The 26,221-nt window shown below is 31.0% G+C and overlaps 2 protein-coding genes across 2 annotated transcripts; both read left to right on the forward strand.

Annotated features, from left to right (window-relative positions):
• Positions 1–665: 665 nt before the first annotated feature.
• On the forward strand, positions 666–9,308 carry KEA5 (K+ efflux antiporter 5). Its single transcript, XM_028069087.2, has 20 exons — positions 666–1,108; positions 2,650–2,693; positions 2,917–2,984; positions 3,112–3,196; positions 3,299–3,360; positions 3,942–4,017; positions 4,176–4,250; positions 4,796–4,867; positions 5,070–5,153; positions 5,246–5,314; positions 5,422–5,499; positions 5,618–5,706; positions 6,185–6,281; positions 6,369–6,422; positions 6,709–6,804; positions 7,383–7,571; positions 7,654–7,731; positions 7,954–7,998; positions 8,070–8,165; positions 8,894–9,308. Exons 1-20 carry the CDS (start codon positions 877–879, stop codon positions 8,930–8,932), a joined length of 1,728 nt encoding a protein of 575 aa, XP_027924888.1. The 5' UTR covers positions 666–876; the 3' UTR covers positions 8,933–9,308.
• Positions 9,309–17,121: 7,813 nt separating this feature from the next.
• On the forward strand, positions 17,122–25,093 carry LOC114182511 (uncharacterized). Its single transcript, XM_028069395.2, has 27 exons — positions 17,122–17,628; positions 19,223–19,361; positions 19,460–19,531; positions 19,632–19,703; positions 19,823–19,894; positions 19,982–20,053; positions 20,207–20,278; positions 20,438–20,509; positions 20,633–20,704; positions 20,791–20,859; positions 21,014–21,085; positions 21,191–21,262; positions 21,338–21,409; positions 21,487–21,558; positions 21,647–21,718; positions 21,829–21,900; positions 22,000–22,071; positions 22,148–22,219; positions 22,313–22,384; positions 22,484–22,555; positions 22,648–22,719; positions 22,823–22,894; positions 22,970–23,043; positions 23,142–23,273; positions 23,354–23,692; positions 23,786–24,156; positions 24,376–25,093. Exons 1-27 carry the CDS (start codon positions 17,511–17,513, stop codon positions 24,733–24,735), a joined length of 2,970 nt encoding a protein of 989 aa, XP_027925196.1. The 5' UTR covers positions 17,122–17,510; the 3' UTR covers positions 24,736–25,093.
• Positions 25,094–26,221: the final 1,128 nt, after the last annotated feature.

Below are 26,221 nucleotides of genomic sequence, written 5' to 3' on the forward strand. Positions count from 1 at the left end.
TGGAAATGAAAAAGTGAGGGAAAAGAAAATAGAAAGCTACTATAATTAAAAAAAGAACAATATTTTTCAAGGTGTTTAGCTCAAAATAATAAATTATAGAAACCCACTTAGAAAATTAACTTTTTTTTAATATTTTCATTTAATCTTGTCTAATCATAAATGGCAAAATATGTAAATATCAGGGTTAAATATATTTTGGTTCCTTAACTTTTAATAAATTTTAGAATTAGTCTATTTTATACGTAAATTTAGTTTTTTTAATTAAAGTTTGTTAGATTTATTTGATGTTTTATACGTAATTTAAAATTGTATTTAAAGTTTTTATATAGTTTAATATATTTTCACTTTAATATTAGGTTAAATACTAATATAAGATGCACTTAAAAGATTAAATAAATTTAATAAAATTTGATTAAAATAACTAATTCACATATTTTAAAAAATAAATAACTAAACTAATTTAAAATTTTAAAATAAATTAATTAAAAAAGTTAAGGAAATAAAAACGTAATTAATCCTAAATATTATATATAAAACATTAATGGTGTTAACGTATTTTTTTTGACTAAAATATAAAAACATAAAATATCTCACATTTATTCGCGTAAAAGATCAATGAAATTACGCAAAACCCCAACAAAGTGAAAAAAATGTGCTTGCATTGATGCATTCACAATAACAACAATACCAACCACGATAATGCAAATGCAACTAACGAGAAGTGTAGCAAGCTTCGTCTGAAAACAGAGAAAACCGTTTTCCCACTCTGCATTCATTCGCTTCCATTCCATTTCCTTCTCTTTTTCCCACTTCTGCGCGTAACCCAGTTTTTTTTTTTGGCCCGACCCGACCCGAAGTTTCGCCACCGGAACGACGATGACGACGGCGACTCTCGGCCCGAAGGAGCGGCGGGCGTTTGGGCTCTGGTGCTGTGTTGTGTGCCTAGCGATCTGCGCTAGGGTTTGCGGCGCGGCCAGATCGGACAAGGAAACGCGCGAGAGGTTCTACGGAAACATCAATTTGACGTCGCCCGAATCCAACAACACATTCGCCAAGATGTTCGATCGCGTTCTCGAGAAGGAGTTTTCTGAGAATGACCAACCAGAAGGTTTTGTTTTCCCATTTTCTAAACAAAATGTAATTTTTGCGTTGTAGTTTAAAGTTCCGTTTTTTTTTTTAGTTTGTTTGTTTTGTTGCCGAGGAAGTGACTTGGTGTTTGTGTTAGAGAACAGAACATGCTACTTACTGGAGAGTCTTAAAGCCGAACACGAACTTGTAGTGTATGTGTAGTCTTATTATAGCTTGAAAGAGAAGAGAACCTTGGCCCAGGAGGCCAAAGTTGTGGGATGAATAAACAGAGAAGATTCTTATATTAAGTGAAATTGCTTAAATAGACTTTTGTTCTAAAAAGAATCCCGGCTAGTCCTGTAACGGAGGGAGGATCACACCTACAGTGCACATGATTACCGGCTATTTCAGAGGGTGGTGTGGATGATGCCATTCTCATTTGTCAGGGGAAGGTGGTGCTTTTCGTGCTTTAACCACAAGTGAGAAGATTCTAGGTCTTCTTTATTCTGGTGCACTTGGGGCCCCCACGGGCTTTTAAGGTAGTCTGGTGATAAGGGTTAAACTGAGGCGTGTTATCTTGTCTGGTTGTCTAGGGTTGGTTGGAATGCAATTTGGGATTATTTTGCTCGATCGGCCGGATAGTCTGGTTCGCTAGCTGGGTAGTTGTAAAGTAGTGAACAGGTTGCTAGAAGTAAATATGGAGCATTATAACCTAGGTTGATTTATGGTTGGCGGGGTTCTGGACTTGGAACTTCTTATGGAAGAGGTGAGTAAGCATCGAGATTGGCGTGTGGGGGGATTTACTCAGACAATTCACCTCCTTCTGGATCTTACTTCACCGTTTTGGCATTTCTGGGCTCGGTGTTTGTATTCTTTTCATCGTGAGATTATAAGTAGGTGGGGTAAAGTGAAACTGCATATCAACTGGTTTGCTTTCCCTCTTGTTCTTTGTTGCCCAATGATGGTGGAGTGATGGGGTGTTATAATCATCTCTGTTGCACGATGAGTACTTATAGCATCTATATATTCTGGATCAACGGCAAGGTTTGAAGGATAACAGTATTGTTCTTGTTTTGTGAAATTAGCAGTAAATCATGGTGTGGGGGTTCAACTGTTCTCGTCAAGAGATGTGTTTGGGGTTCATGTTGAGAGATGCATAAAAATCTCATTTGCCCCCTTAGTACCTCATGTTTAGACTGAAGCTAAAACCTTGTTTAAAAAAAATAAAAAATGGATGCTTCGTGTACATTAAAATGTATATTTAATGGGTGTACTAGTACTGGTATGGAATTGATAGATCTGCATTTATTCTTATAAGCTTTAATACTATATAATAATTGCTATACTGCTACAGTTTAACTGTCTTTTTTGTGGTTTTACTATTGATGTCAACATGGATGATCTGTTATTGATTAAATACAGTGTAAATGTTGCTCTATTGTAATTTATTTTTCAGAGTTTGCTTGTGAAATGAAATACTAGATCCAGCTGTCACAAATCAATTTATAGATCTGAAGCTCATTGAGTTCTTTCTTTTAGTAGGTTGTCTGCTATTCTCACTGTTTTTTTTTTCTTTAACAGAATCTGACAAAAGCAGCTTCAATAGCAGTGTAGCAGATCAGCAGGTAGGTCCAGTACTCTGGGTATCAATAGTTGTGTTGAATTGGATTATTCAGTGGAGAACAAGTCGATGTTTCATTGTGTGTGTATAAAATGAGTCGGGCTAAATGTACATCAAATTCAGTTTCAAATATTGCATGAGAAGTTACATGACATGAGTCTATATATCTGGTATCCCACTCTTTTTAATGTAAAGATGAGTTTTGAGCATCTGGTCTTCTTTTGCAGGCTGTATTGGAGACTGTAGCTAAAATTACTCATGACAAACCAAAGAGAAATGATACACATGAGGGAAAGTATGGTCATATACTGTGCAATCTAGTTTCTCAGTTGCATCTTATAATGAATTAGTAGATGTAATCATGTAACCCCGATTGCATACACAATGACTCATTATCTTTTTTAAATGATCATTTCCCGTAGTGCTACGAGAGCATTTCAGTTTCAAGATGTGTTCTCACTGGAAAATGAAGATTCGGATGATGTGACAACTTTGATTGATAAAAAGGTGTGATAAAAGCCCTGACTCTTTTGGCTTGTTCTTCAATATGATGTTAAACTACTTTTATTTATGTTTCAACCTCCTTACTTGTTTATGCTATTATGACAGGACAATGTCTTCGTCATGTCTAACAAGAAATCCAAATATCCTGTGCTTCAAGTGGATTTGAGGTGATATGTTATGAATTTTATCCTTGCAATTACTACTCAGGGAATTCTTTATCAGCTTGATTGACTAATCGAAGGATAGGATTGTGTTAAGAAATTGCTTTAAGTCTGGACTAAATGTTCTGTATCTGGGCAGTTTTCTTTTCATAAATCAGTACTTCTGGATTATGGAATGTGTTATTTTAGTAATGTATTACTGTTAAGAGCGGAATTGTGTTAATTGGAAGGTATAATTGTGAAAATGTCAGATGAATCGTCCTGCAATACCTCTTTCTGTGCTTTTCTCTTTCTTCATGTGAAAAAATAAATGGGTATGGATTTTTTTTCTTGCGCAAGGCTTTTTCACCAAATGCTTTCAAGTTATTTTTGTGTTCTCAAAATACAGTTGCCAGGTATCAATGACTTTTAGAGTGAAGGATAACTTACTTTCCAATGAGTATCCAAATTTTTTCTCCAAGATTATAATTATGAATTTCTTATAATATTAGATTGTGATCCTTTGTGTTTTTGTAGTTCTTGAAATTTGAGTTTCTTCAGTTTGTTCTATTATGAGACAACCTTTGAACAACTGCGCGCTCATGCAGGCTAATATCAGATTTGGTGGTTGTAATAGTTTCTGCAGCCATTGGTGGGATTGTCTTTTCTTGTTTGGGACAACCGGTATGTGATTGTTACTATTTCTCGTTGTGACATTTAATGTCCTTTATGCAGTAGATGATTTTCATATTTAAATTATATTTTGGGGATATTAAGCAATTTATTTGACTGGAAATCTTTGTATAATGTTGGATTTCATGTATTTTTCTTAAAACATGTAGGTTATCGTGGGCTATCTTCTTGCAGGCTCCCTTATTGGACCTGGCGGTTTGAAATTTATCAGTGAAATGGTGCAGGTATGTTGTTCTAAGTGACTCACTACCATTCTTACTGGGGAAAACACAAGTCCGTCTAAGTAGGGGTGGGAACTCTTAATTTACATGCAGGTTTTATGAGATTGAGTTCATTTAAATCCAAATTTGAAGATGGTGTTGGATGGGAGGAAGTGTATTAAAAAAAACTTGTCTCATATTGACTAAAGATAAATTCAAAGTAGATTATATAAGTGGGGGGCAACTCTCACCTAACAAGCCAGTTTTGTGGAGTTGATTTAGGCTTAAATCTGAATTCGTAGGGTTCCTGGGCATGTTGAGTTTCTAATCTGATCAGTCTTTATAAAACTTGTGCCTTACTTATTGTAGTGGTGGTTAAAAATCACTTTTGCAGTGTACAATCTTGACCTTCTTCAGATCTAGATTTCTTCATATGTGCACATATCATGATCATCATAAGCTTCCACTACATTAACTTGAAACATCAACTTAAGCTGTTAATTGTTTTTATGTTTTTACTCAGTCATTATGCACCTGATATCTTTATTTTCCTTGTCACTTTTATGCAGGTTGAAACTGTTGCACAATTTGGTGTAGTGTTTCTTCTCTTTGCTTTGGGGCTGGAATTTTCCCTGGCAAAGGTTTGTTATTCTTGTCTTGCAAAAACTTTCTCACTTTCATCCAATTTCTTGCTATAACACTATTCTTACTAAATCTCAAACCATATTTTAAGATTGTAAAGAAATATATTATTATCCTCGTCTAAGGTTTTTGATTTGGACTTGTGTATTACTAAAACTTTTCTGTTTCCATTTTCTTATTTTAAAATTTTTGTGCATGAAGTTAAAAGCTGTGGGGGCTGTTGCTGTTCTTGGAGGACTACTTCAAATTGTCATTTTTATGTTCATGTGTGGCATTCTTTCCATGGTATGGTGCTGACTTGTCTGATTTGTTCTTCACTGGAATTAAGGAGTTACAAGTTTTTTTCAGTAAATGTTATTGTGCATTTTTGTTTGCAGTTATTTGGAGCTTCATTGTCTGAGGGTGTTTTTGTGGGTTCCTTTCTGTCCATGTCATCAACAGCAGTAGTATGTTTTTACCCCATTTCCCAAAAACATACTGTAAATATTTTTATCAGTGGTTTCTAGTTGATTCTAAGCATTGGTCGCTATTTTTTTTTTTTACCTTTTTCCAGGTGGTGAAGTTTTTGGTGGAGCGAAATAGTAGTAATGCTCTTCATGTTCAAATTACAATTGGGACTCTTATTTTTCAGGTATCTTTCTAGTTAGTGTTTTAAATGTTAAGTTCGTTAGCTTTTCATAAGGTAATATGTTCTTAAGTTAGACTTATATTGCATATCAATCTTTCCTCTACCACTTGTTATATATCAGGATTGTGCAGTGGGTTTACTATTTGCTTTGCTCCCAGTTTTGGGTGGTAACAGTGGCCTTTTACAAGGAATAATGTCAATGGGGAGACTGTAAGTCTTTCCATCTACTCTTTCTCACTCTGATTTCATTGTACTTTTTCATAAACTCCCTTTTCGCTAAAGTGACCAATAACGACTTCAGTCAATGCGAGCCAATTCGACTGCATAGTGTTGCTAAATATTAATCTTTCTACTTTAATATATACTTCATGCAATTACCTTCGTAAAGTTGTTATCCAAATTAATGTAAGCAAGCTCAAAGATCTTACAATTTAGAAACACGGCTTGTAGTCATTTTTTGAGCTTAAATTACATGAATATTACCAAGATATTTTGGAATTTGTCTTCTAAACTATTTAAAACATACCAATGGGAGACCACAAAAATTCAGTTTTATTGAAAGAGAGTGACCACAAAAATTCAGTTTTATTGAAATATAGGTTTTCTTTCTGGGGAGGTGCAATTTACCTCAAATTCAGCTTATCGTCATCGGGATAGGATCTAATAATCTAACTACTTTGAATTTCAGGCTGCTAGTGTTGTCTTTGTATATCACTGCTACATCCATATTGTCATGGTCATTTGTTCCTCGATTTCTTAAACTGATGATGCGGTTGTCATCTCAGGTTAGGCTATAACATAGTTTATTTACTACTGTCTTGCTAGCACTATTAGCAGCTCATGAATTATTTTTCTTCCTTTCTGCTCGCCAGACTAATGAACTGTATCAGCTAGCTGCTGTTGCTTTCTGCTTGTTATCTGCATGGGTAAGAAAAACAAATGCTGATTGCTGTTACTGATTCCTTATCATTTTGTTGCTTCTTTTATGCATAGGTTGTGCACTCTTTTCGAAACAGTTGTATGATAGACTGGAATGTCATGCATGTTATTTTTGGAATGAAGAATATTGTTTATGCATGTATATATTCCGGGGTGCGGTCCAGGCTTCCTTCTTAAAAAGGGGATTTAGATCCATTATGCAGCCTATTAGTTAAACATTAGCAATAGTAATGGTGATGTACATTTTGCTAAATTTTTATAATATCTTTCCAGTGCAGTGATAAGCTAGGCCTTAGTCTTGAGCTGGGCTCATTTATGGCTGGTGTTATGATTTCCACAACAGACTTCGGTCAACATACTTTGGACCAGGTAATATTCATGACTGATAACTTCTGAATTGTGTCAGACTTATTTTGCTTTGCATACATGAAGTACTTTCTAATAATTATTCATACTCTTTAGTCTACAGATACACTTATCTTTGGATCACTTGGGGTGCACTTCACATAGTCCATTATTTTACCATCTTTTGTCTTGCAAATACCATGTGTTACAACGATTGGTTTTTTCTGTTATCCCAGTTTTGGAACACTGGACATGCCTTACTTCCAAAATGTTTTGGGATGTTTCTTTTCTCCCAAAGTTCTAGGTGCTCAGTTTCAACTTCTGTGTTATCTTTTGTACTCAGCTCATGTTATTTTTAAGGGAGCGGATATCTTTAATATGCGCCACATAAGGCAGCCTTATTGCTTTTGTACTTTCTTTCCCCCACCCTTTGTATACAGACTTTGAAAGATTATTTTTAACCTCCTAGTTGTACTTCTTTTTCTCACTTTTCTGTTTCCTATAAAAATACATACAAATGATGTATTTGGGGATAATTTACTGCTTTTGAATTATGAATTATTCTTTCAGTTATTGATTAAAGTAGAAGTTCTCTTTTGTAGGTGGAACCAATTCGTAACCTATTTGCAGCTCTCTTTCTCTCGAGTATTGGAATGCTTATACACGTGCATTTCCTTTGGAACCATGTGGATATCTTGCTGGCATCTGTTATTCTGGTTGTAGTCGTTAAAACTGCTGTTGTTGCTGTTGTCACCAAGGCCTTTGGTTATAGTCTTAAGACGGCATTTATTGTAAGTTAATAAGTCAGCTTGTTGGAAGATATATTGATTAACTATACACAGTTTCTTATGTCAACACTGAATGGCTGTTTAGGTTGGTATCTCGCTTGCCCAAATAGGTGAATTTGCTTTTGTCCTCCTCAGTCGTGCTTCAAATCTTCACCTAGTTGAGGTTTTTGCTCTCTCTCTTTCTCTCCTAAGGTTCATCCCAAGTTACACTGGAAAAGTACCTCGGGTTTTCCACTATTCTACGATCAACCCAAACAATTTGTAGTTTAATTGAAAACATTATTTACACCTTCATGATACCTTTTCTTGATTGTATTCAGTGATTTATGTAATTTCCCTCTGTTCTATCCTTCTCTCTAGCTGACCAATGATTATAATATTTTAGGGGAAAATGTATCTTCTTCTTCTAGGAACAACGGCTCTCAGTCTGGTAAGTTCATTCACCTAGCTGTGTCATACTTCCTTTGAATTATTTAAACTTATCGTATTGATTGAATACAGGTTACGACTCCACTGTTGTTTAAATTGATACCTGCTGTCATGAATCTGGGTGTTCTCATGCACTGGTTCCCATCTGAGAGTTCAACACAAATTGAGGTGTCTCTCTTTATTTCTCCCTTTTTGATGGCCTCGTATCAGATGATTTTCTCTCAAACAACTAGGGTGCTTCAGAAGCCTTATTTGAGCTGGTTATTAAAAATAAACTACATTTTGAACTTGCATCGAATCATCACTTTACCATTCATCATTGGCTGCAATGTTATTAAAAATAAACTACATTTTGAACTTGCATCGAATCATCACTTTACCATTCATCATTGGCTGCAATGTTTTTTAGGTGGGGTTATGATTCCAAATCAAATAAAGCTTTTTTGGGGGTCAACATTACTAGTTCAATATGATATTTTTTCAATCACAGATCATATCACTAACTTGAAAGGTTAAAATCTTTCTACATATGATTCATAGTTACTGTAAGTTGATTGGGGATGAATGCTTTACTAGATATTTCCTACCATTGCTTCCTTATGTAGTTGTGTGTTTTTGAGACAGTTTTTTCTATTTTTTCTGAAGGTCACTTCTTATGCATTTACTTTCAAGACACATTCTTCATCCTAACTACTGCCATATTCCTGCTAGATTTTTGTTCTCTAGGAGTATTCCATTTCCATCATGATATACATTATCTCTGTTTGGTATTAAATTCAGTATCCTTGGCTCCATCTTTACATCAGTATTGAAAAACCAAGGATCCTCTGCTCATGCTAAAAATCATAGATGATATAACAAACAACGTGACCTGTGTTTTATTGTTATAATAACAGGGGAAAGTATCTGTGAATGAAGCAAGCAGAATGTTATGAGTGTTGAATTATCAGGTAGAGAAAACAGGATTTCCTTACTCTGTTTCTGTTGCAAGTCCATGGTGAGCTTCACATGAAACAGTGAGCATATTCAGTTCTTCCATTGATAGTTATGGAAGATGTTGTGTATATAGGCATATGATTTTTTGTATTCATTGAGCAATGTATATAGGGAATTGTAGGCCAATCTTATTGCTTACGCTAATCCTATCACATCATACGCTGCTTTCCTTATAATACCTTAGCTGCTATCAAATTGCAAAAAAATTCACGCTGTAACTTTCTAAACATTCATTCCACCAACACTCTTCTGTAACACTTAGCCAGCATTTAATGGAGATCTCGATCAATAAATAAATAAATAAATTCTAATTAATTCCATGTTATTTGATGTCATTTTTTGAAACTACTTCCGCGTCAAATCTGGGTAGCCTCTCCAATGTAATTAAGAGTAATTAGAAAATGCATTTTTTTAATATAAATAATTATATTTTTAATCCGTGTAAAAGTAGTATTTTTTTAATTAATAGTGTACAGAGACAAGATCGTTAAATTTGAGACTATGGTTAGCACTGTGAAGGATTCATAAAATTGTAAATTATGAAATTGGTAAATTTTAAAGTATGTGATATATACCTTAATTATGTTTTATTTTAATTGAAATTTATTTCCGAAAATAATTTTAATTTAGATGTGTTTGAATTTTGTTAATTTATTCACCAATCAGTTAAATAAGTGTTGGAGCTGAAAAGAAAGGTGGACTTTATTTGCATTTTTTTAATTAGGTGGTGTTAGCAGCAGACATAATAAGATAAGCTTTTAGTTATGTTAACCTTTAATTAGGTTTGTGTTTTATTTGAATACAATAAACTTTCTAAAAAGGTGAAAGTAGTGTAATAGACAATTTAGAAAAAAAAATGGCAATCCATACTATTTTATGGGTTTTTTTTTTAATTTTTTTAATTTTACTTTGTTATGATAGTATGTAAGATTTGAACTGAAAATATGAAAAATCGTAAAATCTTAATTATACGAGTTAAATAAGAATTTTAATTATAATGATAATAAATGTACCAATTAGGCGTAGATAGAAAGGTTTTGAAAATTAAGAGACTATGAGTCTCTGAATATAAAATCATAATTGTTCCAGACATAAAATAGGAACAAATTATTTTCTTTTCGTGTAAGAAAAATAAAGAAAAGAAAACTTTGCTTTTTAACAGTTTAGGGAAGGAAGTCGAATTGTTTTTTTCTACAGGAAATAAGGGCTAAATTATATCATATAATATTAAATTATCTGAGTTGGTGGAAATTATTTATTATGAAAAAATAACTATTTTGAGTTGGTGTAAATTGATAATATTTATTACTTAAGTTAAAAGTATGTTTGCACTTAAGTGTATGTTTGAGGAATATAAGGTGATTGGGAATGAGATGTTACTATCATATCATCCTTTCTTTCTTTATTTCATGATTTTGGGGAGTGGGCCCCACTATGAACCACCACCGCCAGACGTGCGCCGCGGACGGCGGGTCACTGGCTAATATGGCGCCGGCAGAATCCCCTGCTGATTCCCATTGCAACTCTGGTCTTTTCTTTTTCTTTTTCTTCTCTTTTCTTTTCTTTTCTATAAAAGTTGAATTTTTTGTGTCGCTATTCATATTCATGGTTCACGTCATTAAATTTTAGATTCCACTCTGTTATGTAAGTTTATTAACCATTTCACTGAATATCTTTTCTTCTGTGGTAAAGTAATTGTTACTTTTTAAGCTTAAAATACAATAATATAATATGATCAGGTTTAAATATGTTTTTTTTCTTAACTTTAAGTAAATTTTAGAATTAGTCCATTTTAAAACTTTACATCAATTTAGTTTCTCATATTTTGAAATATGTGAATTTAGTTTTTTTAATCAAATTTTTTTAATAGTTGATTAAAATGACTAAATTCACATATTTCAAAGGATGAAAGACTAAATCGGTCCGAAATTTTGAAATAAAATAATTTCAGAATTCACTGAAAATTAAGAGACTATTAATCTATTAAAAAGTAATCATTGTTCGGGACATGTCAACAAAATTAACCCGTAATTCTTATATAAGACGGTCAAACATAATTTTTTGCATGTCAAATATAAGATAAATCAAGTTGAGACTGGGTTAACCTACGTTACCATCTCTAAAATTATTATATTTACACACATAATGTTTACGAATATGTATAAAAAATAGTTATATTAATTGATATATTTTGTTTATGTTGGCTTTTATTCACTCTTGTAGTGAGAATACCTACAAAGTTATCATGGTTTTAGATAATAATCACAAAATCCATTAAGGTAATGCGATGTTCTAAATTTTCTAAGAACTTTATCACATAAATTAAATCTATCGTAGGGTTATAAAAGAAAAAAAGGTCTAGTACGTTATAATGAGTGCATGTACCACACTATAACAAAATAACAAATGAATATTTTAAAATATTTGTAATAAATAAGGTGTGTACTTCTCGTCACATATAACACAACCAAAAAGTAGATGTGAGCCAAACCTATTAATAATTGAATTCAGTTATATATATATATATATATATATATATATATATATATATATATATATATATATATATATATATATATATAACTGCATAAAATAAAAAAGCTTTCGGTGGTTGGGGAACGTCCTATTTTGCTTCCAATATACCAAGTTTCCTCTATTTATGTGTGTTTTTTTTGATGTGATAACTATCACCACCATTTATTGTTTTAAACTATGAGATAGTTTAAATCAATTAAAGCAGAAAATGATGTTTTTATTTAAATTTGTACTTTTTTTTACTAAACTAGATAATTTTCATTCACTAAATTATTTACATATATATATATATATATTATTTATTTTCCTTTATCCAACAAGAAAAAGAATGGTTATTGCAGCTGTGGTATTTATTTATTGTTAACCTCGTGTCTGTGGTAACATATTCACGTGATCTAATCCGCCATAATAATTCCCCGGAAAAACAACGTTGGAAAAACTTGCTACTTCAATGAAATCACACTTTCTACTTCCCTTCAAAATCAACAAAACCATGTCACAATACAAAATTCATTTTTTTTCAAAATTAATTTTTTAGCTCCAAATATTATAATTTCAAATAATAACCTTGTTTCGGATTCGCCCACGAGAAAAGTGAGTCCCAATTTTTTATTTTTTAAAAGTAATTTTTGTTTGAAAACAAGTTTTTGATCTATAAAATCTGAAATTTTTTTTTAAATGGAGTAAGTTTGGTACGAGTGGTGTGATGTTTTTCATAAAAGGAGCAAGTTTTTGGTAACATATGTTGAGAAGAGACGGCTGAAATTTCTTTTATAGTAGAATGATGTTTTCTTTTCAGGGAAATTTATTCGGAGAGATTATAAAAGTTTTGTCCGATCTATAATAATATATAGAAATATTTTTATATTTCATTATTCTAATTTTATCTTTAATTATTATTTTATAAATAATTTATTTTAATTATTATTCTAAAAAATTCTTTTATTTTTAATATTTATTTTTAATTTTTTTATATATTTTATTTTTCTAATTTTATATTTAAAAATAATTTTATATATTATTTTTAATTATATATTTTTTATTAAAAATATATTTAACTTAATTTTTTAAAAAATTAAAAAATGTAAACACACAAACATAACACACCTTTATTTTCGCTAATTTATATAAAGAATTAACCTTAACTTAAATTTTTTAAATAATAAATTTATTCAATAAAATTTTTAAAAGTGTCAAAATCTTGACATAGACATGTATAAAAGTTTTGGGATACCAAATACATAAAATATATTAGAATTGAAAATAAAAATAAAATTAGTTTAAATTATACATAAAAATTTATATTAATATAAAAAAATTGGGGAGCCAAGCACCGGGAGATCTTTATGGTGACAAAGGGCCATGCCTCCAAATTGCTTTTACATCTATATAATTTAATATATAATTTTAAATATATTTTTTTAAAATATAATATTTTTATTATATTTAATGTATTTGATATTTTAAAAAGTTTTTATAAATTTATATTTATATATAAAGAAAAAGTTGTTTTCTTGTCCACATTTATATTTTAATTTTATTTTTTAAATACTTTTAAAATAAACTTTTATTAATATTATCCTTTAGATGATCATTCGTTTAATTTAATATTTTTTATTTGACTAATTTTTAAACTTAATAATTATAAATAAAAATTAATTTATTATTATTAATTTTATAATTATAATAATATTATTAATTATAATTTTATTATTTTTTATTATCATAAAAAAATAAACACAATGTTTTTATCAGTATATATAAAAATTTTGAAATTATTTTTTGTTTCTATTTTGGTTCAAAAATATCAAGTTAGTCATTCAGTTTTTTTTTAATCTTATTTTGGTATTGATTTTTGAATTTTTGAAAAAAATGATGAAATTTAGTTTTTTTCGTTAAATTTTTTGAATTAGATCAAGGTTTTTTCATCAAAATAGTATTTCTAAATAATGATGGTTTGCTTTGTTGGTCTAATTGACACAATCATAATTTTCATGAGAAATCTTTGCTCCATTTTAAGAAATTTAGTGAAAAGAATCAAATTACATCAATTTTTAAATCCAGACTAAATTAAGACAAAAAAAAAAAAAAAACTAGAGGACCAACTTGTTATTTTTAAATAAAGAAATGAATCAAAAGAATACTTCAACCAAAACTTTGACACACCAAATTATTGGTCGAAGATCCACCGGTGGAGCCGAGACTAGGGATGGCAATGGGTCGGGTCGGGCACGGATAGTATGATACCCATACCCGACCTACTAAAAAAAATCCGTCTGTTTACCTGCCGGGTATCCGCTTAAAAAATACCCGCGAATATTTTTAAAACCCGCGGGTACCCGTGGATACCCGATACCCGCAAATATTTAAAAAAATATGTATTTTATAAATTTTTTAATATAAGATTATAAAAATAAAATATAAATTAAATTAAATTATAATTATAATTAAATTTGACATAATAAAATATACTGTTACTTCTAATTTTAATTAAATTTAACTTAATAAAATATAAATTAAATTTTAATTTTAATTTTTTGCGGGTGACGGGTACCCGCGGGTACGGATAGTATGATACCCGTACCCGACCCGTTTATAACCGGGTATTAAAATACCCGCTACCCGCTACCCGCGGATAATAAATACCCGCGAGTAGTAACTATCCGTCGCGGATTTTATCCGCAGATATCTGCAGACATAAATATTTTTGCCATCCCTAGCCGAGACCCTTCTCAAAATACTGAATTACGCCTTTTATTTATTTTTTTAGTTTTTGTTCGTGTGGTTATTGTTATTGTCCTGACAACTTTTTTATTGTAATGATCTAAATCTGTCATGACAAATAAATTCTGATACTATGTATTTTATTTTAAAGAAAGTATTTGAAAAAATTACACAAATCATATTTCTGTATTTAAAAATCTTAAAGATAATGAGTTTATATATTTTTATATTATATTTACTTTTCTTGTTATTCCTTAAATTTAAATTTAAATTCCAGTAGAGATATATAAAAAAAAATGATCACTCTTATGCATTTTTCGTATAAAAAAACTTGTACCACTTCTAATATAAAACATTTAAATATTTGTAGGTTTTATTTCTTTATATACTACTATTTTTATGTGATATTTAAATTCTTAAGAAAGAGGGATTTGTTTTTGTGTGTGTTGATGGATTTTGATCTGGTGACTAATAGGGTTACCCTTTGGTTGTTGAATTGAGGGTTGGAAGAAAACAAAAAGAGAAAGAAATGATAGAAAGAAGTACATCAAAGAAAACATAGACTTTATAATTGAAGACGGAAAAGGACTGCACACATAATAGGCTCAGCTTTATACGATGCAAACCCTATCTATTATTCAGCTTCTTAAAGCTGCATTACCTCAACCTCTTGTTGCCTATTTTCCAAACATTCTTTTCAAATTAATATTACTATAAATATATCTAAATATATTCTATATTTTTTACCATTAAAGTTTAATAAAAAAATATCTATAAATTTATTAATATAAAGTTGGGTCAAATTGCTATCTATTATCTAAATCTGATAATTTTTATTATTTAATATTATCTGTTCATCCAAATTTATTTCAAATTACTTTCATTAGTACATATACTGATTTTAATGGTTGGTTTAATATGCTTTTAATATACTAACTATTTTAAATTTCATACTAATTGTACTATTAAATAAAAAAATCTTTAACTTGGTTTCTAAAAATAAATCTAAATTATGAGATTAAATATTTATGAATAATTCAACAAAATTTTGTCACTAAATAGTTCGAATAAATGTGACTATATATTTTAAGTATTGAATAAAAGATAATGTTATGCTTAGTTTAATCTTTAAAAAAATATTTATAAGATGATATTTGTATTATATTTGTATATTAAAATTTGACCTTATTTATACTTGTAGATTAGATTTTCCAATGTCAATCAATGTAGTAACAATCTAAATAACAAATTCAAAAAATTATTAAGATAAAGTTTTAAAAAATTGTTGTAGTAATAAAAAGTTATTAAACCTTAATTGTTTGTTCTATCAGTTATAGCTTCTTATCTCTATCACTCCTCTATATAGTGTCAGAACTATGGCACGCGCCACCAACTTTTTGTATCTTTTATAATGTAATCAAACTTTTAATTATTCAACATCTTTATGACTCATAAATAATACAATTATTAACTTTTAGACAATAGTACCTATAATTTGTTTAAATTGTGTGAGAAAATTATTAATATTTCTCTTATTGATAAAAAAGAAAACAAAAATCTTGAAGAGAAAAAGGCGAAAATCTTTATCCAAATCCCATCATTGAAGTATAATTAAACCTTTTACCGTTAATTATAATGAAATCATTTTGGTTTTTGTTTTTTCCTATTATTCTATGATCACTCATCACATGATGATATTTCATTATTTATAGAACTTTTGTGCAGTAACATTACAAATGTTAATTTGAGTTTGTACTTTTATCTTCACCAATAATACATAATAACCAACATTCATTTATCAATTAATATCTTGTCTTTTGATTTATGAGGTATAAAATGTAATGCTTTGACATTGATTTAAATTTTCATATATATGTTTTTTACAATATTTGATTAAAAGTATTATATTGATTATTTTAAAGTTTAGACTAAAACAAAATTTGAGACAAATTAATTTTACGTAAAAGTTTTAAAATTTAAAAACATATTTAACTTTTTATTAATTAATATCTTATCATTTTATTAAAATATAATTTTTCGACACAAATTAAATATTTTATATAATTTTTTTATAAAATTAACTTAATTTTATGAAAATTAAGTTAATCATTTATTTTTACTCATATAATCTGAGTATAACTGAAGTCGAAAACCCGTCAATCATTCATCGGTATATAAAAATTATTAAAAATAAAATAAAATAAAAAATACAAGACATCGAGAATCATACCAAATAAAATTTACAATTTACCACACACATATACGAATAATACCCGTTAATATTTAATTGTATAATAATTTAGTGTAAAAAATGTTATAAAATATTAAACACGCAAATGTAACTTATAATTTTGAATTATAGTTAAATTAATAAACCCCAGCTCAATACTTTTGTTTACACACCCACATTATTATTGATTTTTTCTATTGTTTTTCATAAGAAACTTTAAAAGAAGTTTCTTACAAATTTAGATATAAATTCTGCAAATGCTCACGAAATATGAAAATTCATATAGTATGTGAGTGGTAAATTTTGTTAATTTGAAACTACCGAACAAAAATTAAAACTCATATTTAATGAGGATAAATAAGTACTAAAAATATATTTAAAAAAATATATATAACCTTTTTAAGAGCATAGAGCTTAGTTATTCTAAAGTCATAATTTATAATTTTTATACTCTTATAATTGAATATATCTAAAAGTTATTTTTTATGACTTTTTAGAATAAAAAAAAAAGTGATAAAACTAGTTTTAAAACAGTATATCTTACTCATAATAACTTATCTGTGAGATGTAACGACAAAAGTGAGTTTTTTAATGGTCACTTGTTGTTATATTCTTTGAAAAGCCAAAAATGGTGACTTATCCTTTGAAAATGGTGAAAAGAAAATGGAAATGCAGTGCAACAGAGAAAGAAGAGTGAAGAGTGAAGGTTGAGAAGGTGAAAGAGAAGCGCGTGGAACAGCATTGTCGTATGATTTAGCAGAAGTACTACATTGGCATTGGCAATGGCATTGCTATTGTTTTGTGTGTAGAGTCCGATAGACTAGAATGACGGCTACCATTTATGTTTCTTCATTCTCTCTCTCTTCATAAAACCCATTTATGTTTTTCCCTTCACTTCACGCCAAACGCCTGCACTCTACTCTACCACTCTCCCTCCTCTTCTGTGACTTCCTCACTCATAACCCATTCTTCATCATACTTTCTCACTTTCACTCTCTTCCATCTTCATCTCTCTCACTTCTTTTCCAATGAAAGGTGTCTTGGCTTTTCTTGCCGAGCTCAGAAACCACTTTCTGTTGCTTCTCCTGGCAATGGAGTTCCTGCTGCTTCTTCTCTCTCCTTTTGCTTCTCCTCTAAGTGACGAAGGTGTGTGTGCACTCTCACTTTAGACACCCCTTTTGTTCATTTGTTTCCTTTGCATGGCCCAGAGAGAAAACAAGAGTTTCTCTTGCGTCCGTGCATGTGGGTGTGTACGAGGATCGTGTTTTGTTTTTGTTGGAGGGTTAAAAATGTAAGCTTGGTCGTTTTCATGGGGTTTCCTTGAGGACTTGAATGATTGCAGAGTGACTAGTGAGTGGGTGGATGAGTGAGTTCACTTGTTTTTGGTGGAGTTTGGTTTAAATTTTATTTCTATTAATGGTCTTCTGATAATTTCATCTGTCGTTTTAATGTGGATATTGTAAAAGTATAGGACAAAATAACTAAACCTTGTTTTAAATATTCCTTCTTTGCAGAAAATATACAAAGGAGCAACAGTTTTAAATTGTAAAGAACAGTTCTTTTTTCAACAGTGTTTTTTTTGTGTGATTTGGTGCTGAATGAGAATTTTTTGGTGTTTTTTCCCCACTGTTCATGTTTACTGTGCTTTACTTATGGCTTCTGTTACATTGGTGTCTGGTTAATTTTTGGCGACTTAGCAGAACTTTGTTAGGTTGAAAGATTTGAGGCGTATATTTTTGCTGTGATGTGTCGATTTTGTTTCTTTTGAGAACTAAACTCGTGCTTTGTGAGTTCATCTATTAAGTGCTTTTTCAATTGAATGTAACAAATGCATTTCTTTTTCTTGATGCCTCTTGAGCAAAAGGCAAGTTTTTTTTTTTTTTTTATCTCATTAGTTTGAGGTGAAAAATATAAAAAGTTAATATACCATAAAGTAACAGCTAAACAAGAATTATCAAGCGTTCAATTATGCATTTAATTTTTCATTGTTGTATTTTTGGTTAAGTTTATATACTTTTATGTTAGCATATATTAAATATTAATTTCTGTCCTTGTATATATCTTGTTATGTAGCTTCAACAGTAACTCAAACTAAAAGAAATTCGAGTCCTCATAGTTAATCACCCAAACCTGAATCTGTAAAGAATAATCATTTAATTTTCCAGTCCCTTTTATCTCTTTCACTTTTTTTTTTCATTTGCTTGGACAAGGTTAACCTAGTTGTATCCATCGTTTAACATTTTTACTGTAGTGTTTATATCTTTATTTGTTTGATTTTCATTAGTTTAAATTTCTCACTGGGCCTATGAATGTTGAAGAATATTAAGCATGTTTTGAACCTTTTTTTTTAATTTATCCCTTTTTCAATTAATGTATTTTCATAGTCAAGTAATGTTTCTAAGCCATGTTCTAATTGCAATCTCTAAATGGGAAAATTTGACATAATATTATGTTGGAAATTACATAAGAATGGATTGTGAGTCACTTTATATTGATTGTGGAAAATGTCTTTTGAAGTTCAACGTGGAGCAACAAAAAGTTGTCCCTTTTTGATTTTGTTGTGTATTTTTGAGATACAAGTATATGAAGAAGACAGAAAGCAGGAGAGAGATGAAGATAGTTGCATATAGAGTCAAATAGTGTGTCAATTTTCTTACTGTTCAGAGAATATAACTGATTCATTTTACATCCATAAGGTTTTGTTGTGCTTGAATTTTCATGTACGTGAAAATGTATGTAGGACAAGCATTGATGAAGATTAAGGCTTCATTCAGCAATGTAGCAGATGTTCTGCATGATTGGGATGATTTGCATAGTGACGATTTCTGCTCCTGGAGCGGAGTCTTATGTGACAATGTCAGCCTTACTGTTATCTCTCTGTTAGTCTTCTATCTCTGAACTTTTCAATTGCATTAATCACTCTGATTAGTTACATTTTCTAAGATTGAACGACTTACAATACTTCTTGTTTCTAAAGAAACTTGTCAAGCTTGAACCTTGGTGGGGAGATATCACCGACCATTGGTGACTTAGGAAACTTGCAATCCATGTAAATATCATTTTTTGGTTGATTTGATGACACTCTTTTCTTTCTTAGTTTTTTTTTCTTCTTACATTTAACTTGAATCATGCACTTCTGGCATTGACAGAGACCTGCAGGGGAATAAATTAACCGGTCAAATTCCGGATGAAATTGGGAACTGTGCTGCACTTATTCATCTGTATGAACCATGTTACGGTCTTGTTTCTGTTTACTTATTTGTATGCTGTTTTTCCACATTGTTGAAATTTTCCATGATGCAAATGCTGATCACATTTTCTTCTTCATTTTAATTGGAAGGGATTTGTCTGATAATCTGCTATATGGTGATATACCTTTCTCCATATCAAAACTAAAGCAGCTTGTGTTCCTGTAAGATTGAAATTAGAATTTGTATTCAATGTTTTACATTGGTTTTATCATTCTACAACAAGTCCTGAGTTGAGCTTGCGAATGCAGGAATTTAAAGAGTAATCAGTTGACTGGTCCTATCCCTTCAACATTAACCCAAATTCCTAACTTGAAGACTCTGTAAGTTCCCTCTTTGTCATCTTTGCCGTATAGAAATCAAATATATGATCCAATGTGAGTCTTGTGATAGTTAACAAGTCGCTATGTTACGATGTTATAACTGTGACTGGAGCTTTTCACAATGTTCTAACAATTGTATGGTTATGTTTTCAGCGATCTTGCTCGAAATAGACTCACTGGTGAGATTCCAAGGCTACTCTACTGGAATGAAGTCCTGCAGTACCTGTGAGCTCTTCTTTAATCTTTTTTTACCTTAATGTTAATTATTTTTTCAGCTATTACAGATTTCTTGTTACATCTTATTATACTATGCAACTGTATCTTATAAATAATGGTCGAAAGCTTACATGGTTTTGTACTGTTCGTGATATAACCATGAGATAGCGGCTTGCGGGGAAACATGTTGAGTGGAACTCTGTCGCCTGATATCTGTCAATTAACTGGTTTATGGTATTTGTGAGTATTTTGAACCCTTTCAATGAGTTTTCTCTTCTTTTTTTCTTTCTTTCCTTCTAAACATCCTTTTAATCTTTGGTTTATTAAGTTTTTTATTTTGTTGTGTTTTACGTGACTTCTCAGTGATGTGAGAGGCAATAATTTGACTGGCACCATACCTGACAGCATTGGAAACTGCACAAATTTTGAAATCTTGTATGTTACATCACTGGTTCTTTTAATTGCTGCATTATAGTTCGTTTTTGTCCAAATTGTAACTTAACCTTTTGAATGAATTTCAGGGATCTGTCATATAACCAGATTTCTGGGGAGATTCCCTATAATATCGGATTTCTTCAAGTAGCTACTTTGTAAGTACATGGCAGTGAACTTGTTACTATTGTTTTGTTGGGATATCAGATTATGTTCTTAATATCTTGTATCACCTGCTTGTAGATTTGTTTTAATCATCTTGTATCCTTGAATTGTATATAATGCATGAATCGTTGTGACTTTTCTTCCCAGGTCACTTCAAGGAAATAGACTAACTGGTAAGATTCCGGAAGTCATTGGTTTAATGCAAGCCCTTGCCATTTTGTAAGTATACTAATACTGAACATATGTTGTTTGATTTTACGTTTCTGAAAATAATTTTGGTTCACTGATGAATCGTGTATAACGTGTACTATCACATTGTGGCAGGGATTTGAGTGAAAATGAGCTGATAGGACCCATCCCTCCCATACTAGGCAATCTGTCTTTTACTGGCAAGCTGTAAGTATAATCACACACAGAGTAATAACTTCTATTAGTAATGATTTGTCTCAGTTTTTTTCTTCCATAATTTAGGTACCTTCATGGAAACATGATTACTGGACCAATACCTCCAGAACTTGGCAATATGTCAAGACTTAGCTACCTGTGAGTTGATCTCCAATTTATTGTCTTCATTGTGTCCTGCTTTTTTCATGAAGTTAAAAGAAGAGTTGTTTTTACAGGCAATTGAATGACAATCAACTAGTTGGCCAAATTCCGGATGAACTTGGGAAGCTCGAACACTTGTTTGAATTGTGAGTTAGATCTTTCTGCCTTATTATTATTATTATTGCATTTCTCAATTTGGTGGTGTGTTAATTTGCATCAGTTAATGTCATCCAGGAATCTTGCCAATAATCATCTTGAAGGATCTATTCCACTTAACATTAGCTCCTGTACGGCCTTGAATAAGTTGTAAGAATTCTGAGCTCTAGTTTGAAATTTTGTGGAATGCTTTTGAACATTGTTTATTTTTTCATTACCTTAGCTTGGAATATTGTCCAATCATTTGTTTACTTCTGCAGTAATGTGCATGGAAATCATTTAAGTGGTTCAATTCCTTTGAGCTTTAGCAGCCTCCAGAGCTTGACTTACTTGTATGTTTCATCTTACTGCGTTTAGACTTCTTTCATTCTTTTGTAGTGGATTACTTCTCAATTTATTAATATGATGAGAAACTTTTGTTGGATTGCCAGAAACCTTTCTGCAAACAACTTCAAAGGGAGCATACCTGTTGAATTAGGCCATATAATAAATCTTGATACGTTGTAAGTTCCATGAAACTATATCTAACCTAACAAAATTGCTACATATGCTGATTCTTTTTTTCTTTTCATGTTTTAGAGATCTATCTAGCAATAATTTTTCAGGGCATGTTCCAGGGTCTGTTGGTTATCTTGAGCATCTTCTAACTTTGTAAGGCAAATGCTGCTTCTAAACAATTTGATCTACCTTATACTTTGTGTTTCACTTGCTAATGTAGCTGTGATATTTTCACATTGTATATAGGAACTTAAGCCATAATAGTCTTCAGGGTCCCTTGCCTGCTGAATTTGGGAATCTTAGAAGCATACAAATTATGTGAGTTTTGTTAAACTTTGTAAAGGTTAAATTTCACTTGATTCCCATTATATTATTTGTTTCTATGGTTTTATAAGTTTTTTTTTTTTTTTCCTTCAGTGACATCTCATTCAACCTTCTGTTGGGTAGTATACCTCCAGAAATTGGTCAGCTGCAGAATCTAGTGTCTCTGTATGTTAAGCAATGATGTATTTCCTAGTTGATATTTTGAAACTACTCATATTCTAAATAACATGCTATTCGTTTCTCTGTAATTCTAATAGGATTTTAAACAACAATGATTTGCGTGGGAAGATTCCAGATCAGCTTACAAATTGCTTAAGTCTTAACTCCCTGTGTGTATTCCTAGCAGCTAGCCATTGCCTCCTTTCTGATTATTTTCTACAGATTTGTGTTGCGTCTGAGTAGTTGGTCTAAATGCTTTATTTTATTTGTTAGGAATGTCTCATATAATAACTTATCCGGGGTCATTCCTCTAATGAAGAACTTCTCACGGTTTTCAGCTGACAGGTATTGAAGGAAACTGTAGGATATTCTTGGCTTCTTAATTCATTTATCAATGACTTGTAATATGATATGTTGCAGCTTCATTGGAAATCCATTGTTATGCGGAAATTGGTTAGGATCCATATGTGATCCTTACGTACCAAAATCCAGAGGTGTGTGATATCCATCTTAGATGACTTGATAGTTACAATTATATGTATGATGATTATATCTATACATAGTTACAATTATTTTGTACTTCTTTGTTCAGTGGTTTTCTCAAGGGCTGCAGTTGTTTGTCTCATAGTTGGTACCATCATATTATTGGCGATGGTAACTGTTGCTCTCTACAGATCAAGCCAATCCATAGAGTTGATTAAAGGATCCAGTGGAACTGAACAAGGTATGTTCAACATGATACTGTCTAGTATTGTTATGTTAGAAATTCTCATTTGTTTTTCTCTTTTTCTTCCTTCTCTTCAGGGCCACCAAAACTTGTAATTCTTCATATGGGCCTGGCCATCCACACCTTTGATGATATCATGAGAGTTACTGAGAATCTCAGTGAGAAGTATATTGTAGGATATGGTGCCTCAGGTACAGTGTACAAGTGTGTTTTGAAGAATTCCCGGCCAATTGCAATTAAACGACTATACAACCAGCATCAACACAACTCAAGGGAGTTTGAGACAGAACTTGAAACTATTGGTAGCATCAGACACAGGAATCTTGTCACTTTGCATGGTTATGCTCTAACTCCTAATGGAAATCTTCTCTTCTATGACTATATGGAGAATGGCTCTCTCTGGGATCTTCTACATGGTATATTTACTTACACTAGAACCTTATTTTAAGGTAAATATGTATGAAGGTGGCTTAAGATTGTTCTTGTTGCTTACCTTTCTTTTCTAACAGGTCCCTTGAAAAAGGTAAAACTTGATTGGGAAGCACGGTTGAGGATTGCTGTGGGAGCTTCTGAAGGACTTGCTTACCTCCATCATGACTGCAATCCTAGAATCATTCACAGGGATATCAAGTCCTCAAATATTCTGATAGATGAGAACTTTGAAGCTCGTCTCTCTGATTTTGGCATTGCCAAATGTTTGTCAACTACAAGAACACATGCATCAACATCTGTGGTTGGGACAATAGGCTATATTGACCCTGAGTATGCCAGGAGTTCTAGGTTGAATGAAAAATCTGACGTGTATAGCTTTGGTATTGTTCTACTTGAGCTATTAACAGGGAAGAAAGCAGTGGACAATGATTCCAACCTGCATCACTTGGTAAGTGTTTTCTGCATTTTTTTTCTTCTAATAGTTCTGTCTTTAATCAAGCAGAATAGTGTCTGTAACAACACTATAACAACCTCTTCTACTTCAACAAGGCTTTGTTGTCATCCAAAGCTAAACCAAACACATTTGTGTATGCAAAAGAACTCATACATGATTTGAGATATGAAATGTTGAAGCTGGGAATAATGTTGTGTGGAACATGGCTTGCAGATATTATCCAAGGCAGATAACAACACTATAATGGAGACTGTGGATCCTGAGGTGTCTATTACCTGCATGGATCTGACCCATGTAAAGAAGACCTTTCAGCTTGCTCTTCTCTGCACAAAAGGAAACCCTTCTGAGAGGCCAACTATGCATGAGGTTGCCAGGGTTTTGGCATCACTACTCCCAGCACCTCCCAGCAGCATCTTTGCCCCTCCTTCAAAGACCATTGATTATGCACAATTTTTGATTCAAAAGGGTAACAACCTCCATCCCCCACAAATGGAACGGTTACAATCTCAGAAATGCTCTAATGATCAATGGTTTGTTCGCTTTGAGAATGTTGTATCAAATAACAGCCTATAGGCGAAGCCAAAGGTTGGGGTGAAGAGGGTGCTGAAAGAACTCCAATCTTTTTGGAAATTATTTGATAATTTCCCCTGAAACCATTGGATTGTTATAGTTTTTGAGACTATCAAGTCTTAAACATTTAACAGTAAAGAGAATAGGGCTTATATATAGAACTGTATTTTGTAGAAGTATTTAGTCTTTAGAGTAGTAGTCACTCAATGGTTCCTTTCCTTCAGACAGTTTGTGAACTGAATTACATCAACTGAATTACTACTATATTCCTTTGTATGCTCAAGAAAACTTTAGAATGATAATCTTTTGTGAATTTTCGATATTAAACTCTTCTTGTCTTGTATTCGGGTGTCATACACGAGTCTAGAACTTTTACTGGATTTCTTGGTGTGATCCTCTGTTTAACATTGAAAATATACTGTTAGTATATATTTATATACATATTTGTAGTTTTATCGTATAGTGATGGTACTTTTGTCTAAATTTTAGTTTTAATTCATTTTTTATTAATAATAATTGTGTTAACTTTGTATTTTTAGTTCATCTCATATTTACTCTCATAAATTTTTTGGAAACATTATTTTTGTCTTATTTCAATTACATTGATTCTACACTTTTAGGTGTCTGATTTGTTGGATTTGGATTTTTTTTTTTTATTTTTAAAAATTTTGATATATTTATTGAAAATTTGTAAAGAGAATCCTACCGTGATTTTGTTTGTTTTAGCTTACAAATTTTTAATGACTTCTAAAGTTGATTAGAGCTCAGATTAGGTCTATAATTTCTTGAGTTTGCAAAATTAGAATTTAGGTTCAAAGCTTATGGGAGACCTAATTCTGGTCAAAACTACATATAAAAATCAATTGCACAATTTTCAATCATAGTTTTTTTTTCTATATATTTTAATCTTTTCATATTCTTCTATTATTCTTTTATTGTGTTTTAATTATTTTGTAATTGATAACTAAATCTCTCACGAAATCAACATTAAACAACATAAATTGACTTTTACACTAATCATTCTTCGATTAATTTTTTTCTTCTTTTCTTCTTTTTCTCAATTTCTATTTTTCTTTCTGTGATAATATGTTTCTCAAATTAAAATTCAAATAATGAATTAATTGAATCTTAATTTGATAATCCAATATGAATTGAAATTTAATTTACATATATTTAATTAATTAATTAAATTGGTTGATTGTTGAACTTAAATGTAATATACAGAGAACTGTATTATTTGGATTGTTTGGTTGTATGAATATAGGATTGATCTCTTCTAATTTTCTGAAATTTCACTATTCATATTTAACTTTATTTTTCAATTTTATATTTTACATTTTGAAGCCTCTAAATATTGAATAACCTAAATTATGCTTTATATTGAAAGTATAGAAAAACTTAACAATTTTCCATACAATAGTGGAAGTCAATAACCAAACAAGTTAGGTGTTTTCATATTATTCCAAGTTTTATTTCAATTTTGAATAAA

This window comes from Vigna unguiculata, chromosome 4 (assembly GCF_037176805.1).
Source record: "Vigna unguiculata cultivar grain cowpea cultivar isolate G323 ecotype 2 chromosome 4, ASM3717680v1, whole genome shotgun sequence".
Classification (NCBI taxonomy): domain Eukaryota; kingdom Viridiplantae; phylum Streptophyta; class Magnoliopsida; order Fabales; family Fabaceae; genus Vigna; species Vigna unguiculata.